Source organism: Solanum verrucosum, unplaced genomic scaffold, assembly GCF_900185275.1.
Source record: "Solanum verrucosum unplaced genomic scaffold, falcon-dt-bn FXZP01000277.1, whole genome shotgun sequence".
NCBI lineage: Eukaryota > Viridiplantae > Streptophyta > Magnoliopsida > Solanales > Solanaceae > Solanum > Solanum verrucosum.
Window position 1 is genome coordinate 293,443 of NW_026019945.1, and position 11,900 is coordinate 305,342.

General features: G+C 33.8%; 1 protein-coding gene across 1 annotated transcript; it reads left to right on the forward strand.

Annotated features, from left to right (window-relative positions):
• Positions 1 to 78: 78 nt before the first annotated feature.
• LOC125809138 (uncharacterized) lies at positions 79 to 6,584 on the forward strand. The gene is made up of 12 exons (XM_049488791.1): positions 79 to 245; positions 379 to 474; positions 1,159 to 1,239; positions 1,680 to 1,754; positions 2,255 to 2,335; positions 2,636 to 2,775; positions 3,464 to 3,715; positions 4,143 to 4,317; positions 4,463 to 4,546; positions 4,655 to 4,787; positions 5,257 to 5,450; positions 6,225 to 6,584. Exons 1-12 carry the CDS (start codon positions 120 to 122, stop codon positions 6,411 to 6,413), a joined length of 1,626 nt encoding a protein of 541 aa, XP_049344748.1. The 5' UTR covers positions 79 to 119; the 3' UTR covers positions 6,414 to 6,584.
• The last annotated feature ends 5,316 nt before the right edge of the window (positions 6,585 to 11,900 follow it).

Below are 11,900 nucleotides of genomic sequence, written 5' to 3' on the forward strand. Positions count from 1 at the left end.
ATATTTGCGCTGATAGGCCTTACGACCCGGCCTTATATTGTATCTCCTACACTTGAACTGAATTCACCAGCAATCTGAGCTCAAGGTAACTGTGGCGGGAGAGTGCAAATCTTCCCTCCATGGCTGAAGAGTTCAAGTATTCTTGCAACACTGCGAGTGAAACCCTACAATGGATCCATGCAATCATCAACTTCATTGCACCTTATCGTTATTTCTTAGATGCTCATGTTGTCAACTTTTTCAAGGTCTTCACCTTCTATTCACTTCACATCTGTGAATTAAGCTTAATTGAGCTATGTTTGCGACTGTTTATGCTTCGCATATAGCATTCTGATATCTTATGTGTACAACTTTGAAATTTTTTGTGAGTATATGCAGGATAGACTATGGGAACCTGTTGATAAAGAATGGATGGATTGTTTACGGAAGGAGTCGGTTGGAAATCTTCTCCGGATTCCTTCTGGTGTGGTTCAGGTAGTTATAAGTATATACTATGTTTTTTGCTTTACACTTTATTTTGTTGAGTTCACGTGTATTTAGATTAATTGTTCTGTTGCCTGTTAATAAATCATTTCTAATTCGAATTTGCGTGGTTAGTTGGAGTTATAGAAAGTGTAGAGTTACTAGGAGGTTCATTTGCAGCTTTGCTTTCAGGAAGAAGAATCTCACATTTTTTGCGAGAAATTACTTGTAGAGGGTCAAGCAATAGCATATATTTTCACTGCTCACTACTAGTAGCTGAGCTTATCTTTGAATGTAACAAGTTCAACAAATAGCAAAGTTCCATTGGCTTGAGTATTGGTATCTTGGTCCATATGAAAAGTAGGGATTCATAGTTGATCCCAGCTAGTTTGGGATTGAGGTGTAATCATTGTTGTTGTTGCTGTCGATTATTGGCCACTAACTATCAAATGTAATTTGGATAAATATAGCCATAACTTTTCTAGTGTGGTATCTATTCCTTTCACTGTATGTTTTTGTTTTTTGAGAAAGAGAAAGAAAACACTTAGATAAAGATTCTCAATACTTTAGTTTAATGTCACCTATCCAGAACTAAAAGGAAAAAAGTACTTAATTGTTTCCCAACTAACTAGTATCTATGACAGTAAGATAACCTATATTTCTTTGTTAATTGACTTTGTTCATTTGTGTTGTTAGGATCACTGGCCTGGCTCACTGAAGGAGTTCATCCTTACTCTGAGGTCTCTTTCTCTTTCACGTGAACAGGCTGATTTTCAGGTATATTTATTTTTATTTTCATTCTTTTCTTAAATTTGTGATACATGGTAGTTATAGAATTACCATTAGAGCTTTTCGACTTATATAATTCCATGTTTGTTACTCATGCTTTTCCCATATTTGAAGTTTTGTACACATAGCTTTCTTTACCGTTGGCATTTCTTCTGGTTAGTTGCTGTGGTTTCTGGGTTATGATATCTGTATAACTAGACTAAGGATATTTAGCCTACTGCTGTAGCTGGTTCATTTTGCATATTTTGCTGTCTGAAGTCTAATTAGTTCTTGAAAGGTGCTAGATGACCCCTTCCATTGGTAGTTTCATGCCCTTTTGGAGTTAGTGATACCTTTCATGTAGTTCTTTTTTCTTCAAAACGTTCAAGACCATTTTGTAAGGCAGCCAGGATTGAATTTCACTTTTTCTTTCTTCTGTTTGCTTGCAGGAATTTTCAGGAATGCACATAGCTTCACTAAGTAATGTTTTAGCTCAAGGGATGAATCATAAGAAAAAGCATGAAGTAAGGCATGAAATTATTGCTTAGTCCTCTTACACGCCTATCTTTGTGCTCAATTTGTTGGCTACAAATCCGTGGAACATTGTTTTATCCTTTTTGCTTTCGAGTTTTTGATTTTGATGATGTTACTTGTTGATATCAGGTCATTTAGGGAAGCTTTTTTTTTTTCACCATCAAGCTTTTACTAGTGGCCTACGTTGCTAGCTATGTTCTGTTCACAGTATGTGATTGCAGAACATTTTTTGTAATATTGAATTTATGCACAATAGAGCTTCTAAGCATACTCCTTTTAGTGTTTTGATTTCTCAACCTGCCTGAAAGAACATAATGATTTTTCAGAAGTTTTGACAAAATGGATCGAAGGATTTAATAGAGGTTGTTTTTCGATTTTAAATGCTTTTCCTAATTTGAGCTTAAGCTTGAAAAGACAACTATGCAGATTCCTTGTATGGGTTTAATTTTCTCAACCTGAACGATAGAATGGTAAAATACTGTCAAAGCAGGTGGAAGCGCTTTCTGCTCTGGTCAGTTTAGTCGCAAAGCAAGTTGGAGCCCGAACAGTTGTTGATGTTGGCGCTGGACAGGTGTGTCCCCTTCTGTGTTGTACAATTATCAGGCTTGTTCCTATGCAATAGTTTCAATGAATTTTTTGACTTGTTAATTCCTTAGAATTCATACAGGACGGTTGATTGGGAAAGAGCTAACTCATTTTTTGTCCACTGATGTAATTTACAGCATTTAATGGATCCAATATCAATGAAATTCTGAGCTTACCTTATTAAAATAAAATAAAAAAAGAAATATTCTAGTAATTCTGTTAGCGGAGAAAAATCATCTGGTTTTTCTGCTATCTGCTTCTACTTAAGACTGTTCATATGGTGTAGGGTTATCTTGCACAAGTGCTTGCTTTTGACTACCAGCTTTCTGTAATTGCGATTGATGCCTGTTCACATCATGGTAAGATTACTGATGCACGTGCGGAGCGAATCAGGAAACACTATGCAGCTAAGATGCGTAAAAACTGGTAGGTAGAGTCTCAGAACGCGTACTTGTTGAAATTATCATATATATGCAGCATATATTCCTTATGCTAATGAAATCTTTATATGAACTAGGTTAAAATTAACCTATATAACACTAAAAAAGTGGTCTGAAAATCTTGGCTGTAAATTGAAAGTTGAGGACTATATCTGACTTATTTTATGTTTGGTTCAGAGGAAATGAAACTAAACTGAATATAGCTAAGATTCTTGCATTGCATTTGGAGAGATAAACTTCTTTTTTTCCTCAAGAGAGGGGAATAAACTTTTTAACTGCTGCAACTTGAGTTATTGGTTGAACATTACACAATAAATAACAGTGGCGAGCAGTAATCTCCACTACCTCCTTATTCACCTTATTTTCAGACATCCAAAAATACATAGGTTAAGTCTAACAATACTATCTTAGTTTTACTAAAGCAATTTATGAGCAGTAGCACATGAAGTACGTTTATTTAGGTACACTGGTTGGGGTGTTTAAGAAAAGCTGATTTATTGCAGAAATTTGGCTGTATTCATTGTCCAGTTGACCAAAATATGCCTCTGCGTCAATGCTCTACATCAATCTGTTGAGTGGTTACATTTTGTTGGCAACAGTATTTTGAGTCATGTTATTGGATGGTCTTATTCTTTCAGAATGCTTATCCGTTATCTATTTCCCTTATTTTCCAGCTCCGAACAGAGAGAGTTTAGTGTGCCAAAGACAGTTACCTGCAGAGTGCTGTCTTCTGATACACTGAGGGCCTTGAGTAACTCCCCAGTAGAGAATGATCATGCAGGGAATCAACATTTGAGCCAAAAATGCTCAGTCTCTCAGCCATCTCGACTTGCTGAGGATATACTACCTTCTCGGTCTTATAGTGATTCTACATTGGTTATTGCTGGACTTCATGCATGTGGAGACCTCTCAGTGACAATGTTGAGGTGGGTACCATATTTTATATTGTGCTCCTTTCTAAGTCTCATGAGGTGGTAATGACCTAACAATAACTAAAGGGTGAGTGCTAGGATGACCATGAATGTTCATGGGCTACTCCATTTGTCTGACTGGTTAGTGGAGTTCGATTTGCGTTCTTATTGCATAAGATACTATGTCCAGAAAGACAGATGTCCCATGTCTATTCTCCTTTGTCATTCTAAGACCTTTCATTTGGAATAAGTTCTGGCCTCTGGGTTTTATGTTTCTAGCAAATCAGGTATTATATTTTGAGAAGCTTTATGTGAATAATTACTACTAAATGGCTTATTCTTATCTTAGTTTACTTTACGGAAATGTTTTACGTTATGATAGTCCCTCCCAATTTGATATTTGTGTGATGTGCAGTTGACTCAATATTTCTTATAATTTAAGGACATTCTTGGAATGTGACAAAGCTAAGGCTGTGATTAGCGTTGGTTGCTGTTATAACTTGCTTTCTGAGGAAGCCATTGACATAGCGGATTCTTGTTGTGGTTTTCCTGTAAGTCAAGGTGTTAAATCTGCTGGAGTAATGCTTGACAAAAGTGCTCGCGATCTAGCTTGTCAGGTAGATGAGTATTATACTATTCTTTGTTGACCCTTGCTGGTAGAACTTACTTGAATTAACAGTCCAAATTCATTGCATCTCGAAAACCTGTCTACCTTTTCATCATAGTCATATTCCGATTTCTGACCTTGAGTTGCTTTATCAGAGTGCTGATAGATGGAGAGGCTTGGATGAGCACGCAGGGCTTCACAACTTTGAGTTGCATGCATTGCGTGCTGCCTTCCAGATAGTACGTGCTGTTTATTTTGGACTACTATTTTAACTGGTTTCGTTGGGCTTATCTCTAAGTCCTTCCGTTGAAACAGCAGTAGCCCACTAACCTGCAGTAATTGTGAAGGTTCTCTTCAGACATTATCCAAACATATTGCGAGAATGCCCTACAATAGGGCGTCAAGGGAAAGCCTTACGACGCCAACAGAATCAGAGGATCCTGGAGTCTAATTTGCATCATGGGGGGCCTTCAGAATCTGGTGAGTACTTGTAAAGGATACCATTGATGAACTTCATTGAGATTCAAGGTAAAACCATATAAGATATATCTTGTATTAGTTTCTGAATAACATATTCATTAGAATTTATGTCAAATGCTTATTCATGAGATGTGTCATATATTCTTGACCAGCCTTATATTTTTTAGATTTCATCATTTTATGAAAATGTACATATGTTATTGTCATGCTCCAAAACTGGAAGGATGCAATTGGCATCCAATGCCTTAAACTTCCATTGAGCGAACCAAACCTAACATGACATACTGAAATACATTCCATGAATGAATAAGAAACATAAACAAGTTGATAACATTTCTTTAGAAGACAAATGTGACATCATTCGCCTAAACAATTGAAATAACATTTAGTGTCTATATACACCCAAGTGTCGAAGCAACTGTGAAGGCTACCTATTCAGAAAATAAGCTCTGAAGTGCTTTCTATGCAGGTGAAGCACGGGAGAGTGTGTCGTTTCTTCATGAATACTCTTCTATTCAGAGTTCTAAAAATTGCAAGTCTAGAGCTGTGGACGGATACTCACTATTTGTAAAATTTTGTGAATCTGGGTTAGGTCGCCTACATCTCCCTCATTTGGAGGATACAGCTTATAGTGCAGTCTGGAGGGAGTCTGAATCATACTTTGTAAGTAGATCTTTGATGATATTATTATTTTAAGTGTCATAAAAGATTTCTTTTCAGCATTATTATTTGTCTTCTGTACTTGGAAACTACAACAACAACAAACCCAGTGTAATCCCACAAGTGTATTCACTCAAAGTGCTTCTAAGCTGGTTCTCTTTCCTTTACCTTTTAAAGACATATTACAAGAAACAGTATATTAGTTGTCTTTGTTTTCCTTTGATTTCGGCTGGCCAAGATTTGATACAACTTTAATGAAGAGGCGTTCAATTTGCTTAATTTTAAAGTCATTGGTTTGCCCAAACAATAGTGCCTCTTGGAGATCATAGCTGGACGATTAAGTGGTCTGGATATTTCTTCTCAGCATCTATTTGATTGATGTGATTCTAAAAGGTCAAAAATATCTTAGTTAAGTTGAAGTTCCACAATGTTGTGGCCTCGTTGTTTATTAGTTGATGTAATAGCTTTCTCTTAGGAATGGAGGTCTGTTGGTTGTACAGTATGTATGGCATCATTGTTCTTTCAGATTCTTGGGAGTTGAACTTACCAATCCCAACTAGCTCAAAGTTACAGAAAATCAGGTGCCTATGATCTACTCAAGTATCCAGAAAGCTGGTTAGCTGATATGTGCAATCCTTGGTGGTTTTGTTCTCAAGATAGTATAGAGATGTCTGTTCTTTCTTATATTCTTTTTTGGTCGTGATATATAACAAAAAAGATACCTTTAAAAGAACAAGAATCTTTTTTTACTCTGATAAAGTTATCAACTTTCTGCAGGAGTTGATAGGGCCTTATTGGTCTCTTCGTGCTGCCCTGGGTCCCGTTTTGGAAACTCTTATACTGCTTGACCGATTATTGCTCCTCCAGGAGTATGACAGTGATCTGGAAGCAAGCCTCTTACCTATTTTTAATCCTGTGTTATCCCCGAGGAATATGGCTATCATAGCTAAGAAAATTAGGAAGTAGAAGTTTTCCCCAGTCCCCCAAAATGTGATTCAACATACTGTGTAGCTATGATTTGTTCTCAGATATTTTGACCGCTTCTGTTTGTTATTCTTTTTAAGAAATCCTTTAACCAAGAGAAAAAATGAGCAGAAGAAAAAGGAAGCAGTTTGCGACCAGGAACTAGCTTTCTACAGGGTCCTTGTGGAAGCAAGTATTTACATGGACCCCTCTTAGTGGTGAAACGGTATTTTATTTATCTTCACTTCTTTGTGAATGGAAGCAAGACAAGACTTAATGTTGGTAAACGTTAGTGGATTAGTATCTAATTGTGGCCTGCCCCCCCACCCCCCCACCCCCCCACACACAGAAGTTTTATCTATAGATGGCTGAAAGATTCTCTTTACACATTTGATCTCAAGTTGCCTACTGCTGTCTTTTCTCTAAGGTGAGAAGACAAGCTTGAGAATCGGAGTGATGATTATTAATTGAAATTTTTGCTTAAGATGTGGATTTGTTAAATATCAACCAGTTACCTTCTATAATCTTTTATCTATCCAACCTATTGCGAACTTAGTGTTGATTGGTTTCACATTCTGACCACTCTGTAGTCTTATGATTATCTTATTGACCTTTATTCACTTGGGATATAATGTCATGAGAAACTGTCCTTGTTTTAACAAGTTGAGTACTACTATAATATAAGCTCGACAGTTGTGCCACTGTTCTATGAAGTATTCAAGGACAATAGACAAATGATAGGTGATGACATGAACTTAAGGCTACTTACACATTGATTACATTTTATATTTTATATGTTATTCTTGTTTCCTTAATGTGATGTCAAGTTTGTCGTAGATTACTCATTCTTATAATAGTAAAAATAAATGTCAGGATTGTGTGCTGGCCTTTTCAATCTTCTCTTTTTTATTTCATGTACTGTATACATGTTTCTGTTGATAGTCTGTGTAAAGGCTGAAATGGAAGCTTAATTCTTAAGTATCCTGTGAGAAATTCGGGATAAGATTTCTTTTACTAAGTGCAACAAACTATAAAGTGCATTATTTATCATGATTACCATTGCTAAATAGAATGTAGTGCAGGCTTACCTGCTGGAGAAAATGACTTAGCAAAATCTTTAAAGAGTACTTTCTGTGGATATCGGAGAGTTGTATGAAGTGTACATATTTGCAAAAGTAAGAAGGTACCATTGCTATCTCCTTAATACTTTTTATATCTTTTGGTTAGGAGGAATTTTACTCCTTTGTAGACTAATGTGTATGTGTAACAACAACATACCCAATATAACCTTGGGATCGGTAGGATGAACTCGAACCGTATTCCTATCTTTGTGAGGTAGAAAGACTGCTTGCAATAGATCCTTGGCTCTAAAAGAAAGTATCCGAGCTAGATTGTAAAAACTAATGTGGGTGTAAAAGTGGTAATTTGAAACTGAGTTGAATACACCAATGATTTTGTTGTTTAACCTTTGGTTAATGCTCTGCCGAACCGATGCATGCACACAAAGTCTTCTGGATTTGCGTATGTGTACTGATGCTGGAATGATGGAGACAGGCCTAATTGTATTTACTTATCTGTAAACCTAATAATTCTGTCTCATTATCAAATTCTCCCTTCCATTTTCTTATATTATTAGGAAATCGAACCTCAATCATGTTCCCACTGAGCTTTATACGGTAAACAAGTTACCTTATTTTGCTTTAAATAAAAATGGTACTCTTAGCATGGTTTAATGTAGGGGTGCACAAAATCGAATTGATAATCAAACCAAACTGCAAATCAAGTGAAGTTGGAAAAAAAACTCGACTAGTGGTTGGTTTGACTTGGTTTGGTATTGGGAAAAAATATCTGACTATATTTGGGTTGGTTTGGTTTTAACTAAAAAAAATCAACCTGAAACCAAACCAACCCGACATTATATATATATTTTAAAATTTTATTTTATACATAAAAATATTTGCTTTGATATAATTTTTAAATATTTCTTATCTTTTTTCACAGTTTTTATCTTTTAATATATTATTTCAAGTTTGAAACTTAGAATTCTGAATGGTTCAATAAAGATTATAGTCCACAGATGTTGGTAATTATAATAAAATTTAAATCGAAATCAAATTAATACTAATGCAAAAAGAAAATCAATTCAACACTAAGAATGACAATAATATTGAATATTTATTCTTTGGTTTTATATTGGTTTAGACAATTAAAATACATAATTTAATTTTAATTTCCTTTAATATTTAGTCATGTAACTAATACTTATTAAACTTATTATAGCATGATTTAGTACTTTTAAATTATGATCATTTTCATTATGACTTGTTAATTTGCAAAATTTGTTTGACGTGATTTCATTATTATAATTTTTTTGTTGGATATTTTAGTATCATTAATTATATCATACTTTGTGTTATTTTTTTTTTAAGAAACACCTTAGATAGTTGTATTTTGATAGGCCTAAAGAAATATTTGAAGTACAAGTAAATTATATGTTTGTATGAATAAAAACTCGAAAAAACCTGAGGTTGAAAAACTCGAGTTTTATTGGTTTGGTTTGGTTTATAGATTTAAAAATCCAACACAAATTATTTGGTTTGATATTTGAAAAACCCCGAACCAACCTGGCTATGTACACCCTAATTTAATGTTATCTGCTTCCGACCCTGTTTTTCAAGGTCTTCGCCATTAAAAATATTTTTATATTTTATAAGTAGCTTTCTTCTTTTCAACTATCTCATGATCCATCGCTATGAGCTTATTTGGATATTAATTGTATTTCACCTACATCATCTATATTTATGGCCAACAAAGTTCATAAAGCTTCTTTTTATGTGTATTTGTCTTCAAGCTAGGGGTAAAGTTAGTTGTGTGAAATTAGTTTAAAGATGCTCTTAACATGGTGTGTGACATATTGTTCACTTTAGAGTAAGCTCATACTGTTTATTCCAAAAAAAACTCACACCAGTTGAACTAACAATTACACGCGTGACTTCTTTTCCTTATCAGCTTCCAATGGGCATAATATATTTAATTTGACTTCTAAGTAGCATCTATGCCCTTTGATTTGGGGGTGCACAATTTGTCACTCAAACTTATATAGAATTGAATAAATAGACACATGCGTTCTACATGGTGCTTTATGTGGCAATTTTCATTCTACATGGCGCTCTACGTGTAATATGTCAGATAGGAGTAGGACGCGTGTGTTTATTTGTTCAATTTTATACAAGTTTAAGTGTGTTTATACATGCAAAATTGAAGAGCATAAATATCAGTTGACATCAAATTAAATGACTCATTTATATATGTCCTTCCAATAAGACCTTTGTTCACCCATTGATCCTACAATTTGATGGACAGATTGAACGAATCACTAAAAGAGGAACTAAATTTTGTTACCTCCACCTCGAATTAAATATTAATATTCTTAATAGTAAGAGTTTTTCTAGAGGATAGAATTCGAAGGTCCAAAGTGAAATGCCCCATGCTCGCCGTCAGAGCATTAACCTCTGGAGACTTTTGATTAAGACATGACGAAAAATGGGATCTAACAGGTGGCACTTTTGGGAGTGGACACACGTGAAAGTTTGAATAAATATTTGTTGTATAGTACAGTTGTTAGTTCATTAGTAGGTGGGACAAATCAGATATATTAGTAAGAATGACATTGAAATTCCCACTAGGAAGGATGTAATAGTTACTATTTAAAACAGGACTACTCAATAAGTTGCTATCAAAGCAAGAGGAAAGTATTCAAACAATTCAAGGAACTTGGTATAACATACAAAAACTTGCATTTCCAAACTTTAAAACTTATCGTCATAAATTGAACTCTTATGTAGGTGGATGAAAATGGCTTGAATCTTATCAGTTGTTTTTTCTTGAAGTCTATCTAGAATCCTTGTATTAAACTATTAAATATTGCGGCTTTATACTTAAAAAAATGAAATTAAGTCATTTCATCACCAGTAGATTCTTTTACCCTGGACTCCACCTAGTGGGATTTCACTTGGTATATTGTTGTAGATTCTTTTGATAATCTATAGCTGATTGATCGGTAAATAGGATTAACATTCATTTTTTATGTTTAGATACAGAAGGTAGTTGTAGTCATATAGAAGGGATTACACTGGGTATGTTGTTGTAGACTTATAGTTATAGAAAGGTGGTATACGAAGTTAGTTACTCTAATGGATTGTCATTTGAAGTTTATGAGTTTCTAGTTCTTATGCTGATTTCATGCATGTTAGTACTAAATTAATAATAATAACTAGGTTTACAATCAAATATCTTTAAATATTTAGTGAATTTCTCAATATATACATGATTTAGATAAAAGTTATTGAATTAACCTGAACTTTTAGATCCTTCCTTTGTCAGGGTAGGAAGATGATTAATTTATATAGCGTTTTAACTTTTAACTATTATAGGATGGCGATATTTCCCACGGATAAAAGACAGATTTATTCACTGTTAATATTATTTATGAGTTCAACATGATATTAACCACATCTAATAAGATATAATCTAACCACTAAAATAAATGAAATTAACTACGAACTTCATGGCTGATTCATAGCTAAATTGCTCATAGCTAACATATTTCTTTTATAATTCATCATTATAATCTATTGCTGTATAGAATTAGCGATAAATTTTATTTAACTATAAAATAAACTTCTTATTTTTCTTAGTAGGGAACGGTCTTTAGATTTGCAAGTTTAGACTAGGCTCTCCAGTCATCTGATAATAAAAGCTTTGTTATATAGTTATTTGTTTCAAATTAATCTTTCATTTGGATATTTATGACTATCTTTTTCCATGATCTAATATTTTTTTTAGGCTTTGAGTGTTTCATAAGCAACTCTTTTTAAAGAAAGGAACATTAATCTTTTGACTATTCCTAGAAAATTCAAGACGAAGACATATTCAACACTAATCTAAATAGAACTTTCTACCAAATTAAATCTAACTATAATGCTTTGACCATAAAATGAATATAAGAAAGAAAAATAGGTAATTAATAAAGATAATGAACAACTAGTTATTATGATTGAGTCTTAGCTAAATGAGACTTGAAGTTGATATTGAAGGCCTCAAAATTGTCTTTCAGTTTATTATTATATTAGGTGATTTTAATTTCCTACGGATAAAGACTGACACGATCCAATTAGTTGTCGAGTAACTCGCATTCAAGATTTAAATTTGATGTGTTCACAAAATGTGAGATTATTAGTGTGAACATGTTGTATTTATAAAACCTATGAGTTTAAATTTTTTATTTTTTTTTTATATATGTTCTCTTCGCTCTTGGGACTCATTTTTTTCACTGTAGAAAAATGACCAAAAGTAATTTCCTATAATATAATCTATCACAAGCTTTATTTAAAAAATTAAATTGATTAGATTATAACAAGTGGGCTGTTTCAATAATTGTTCATGTTTTACAATAATAAAGTGAGAATATTATTGCGTGGCTGCTATAAT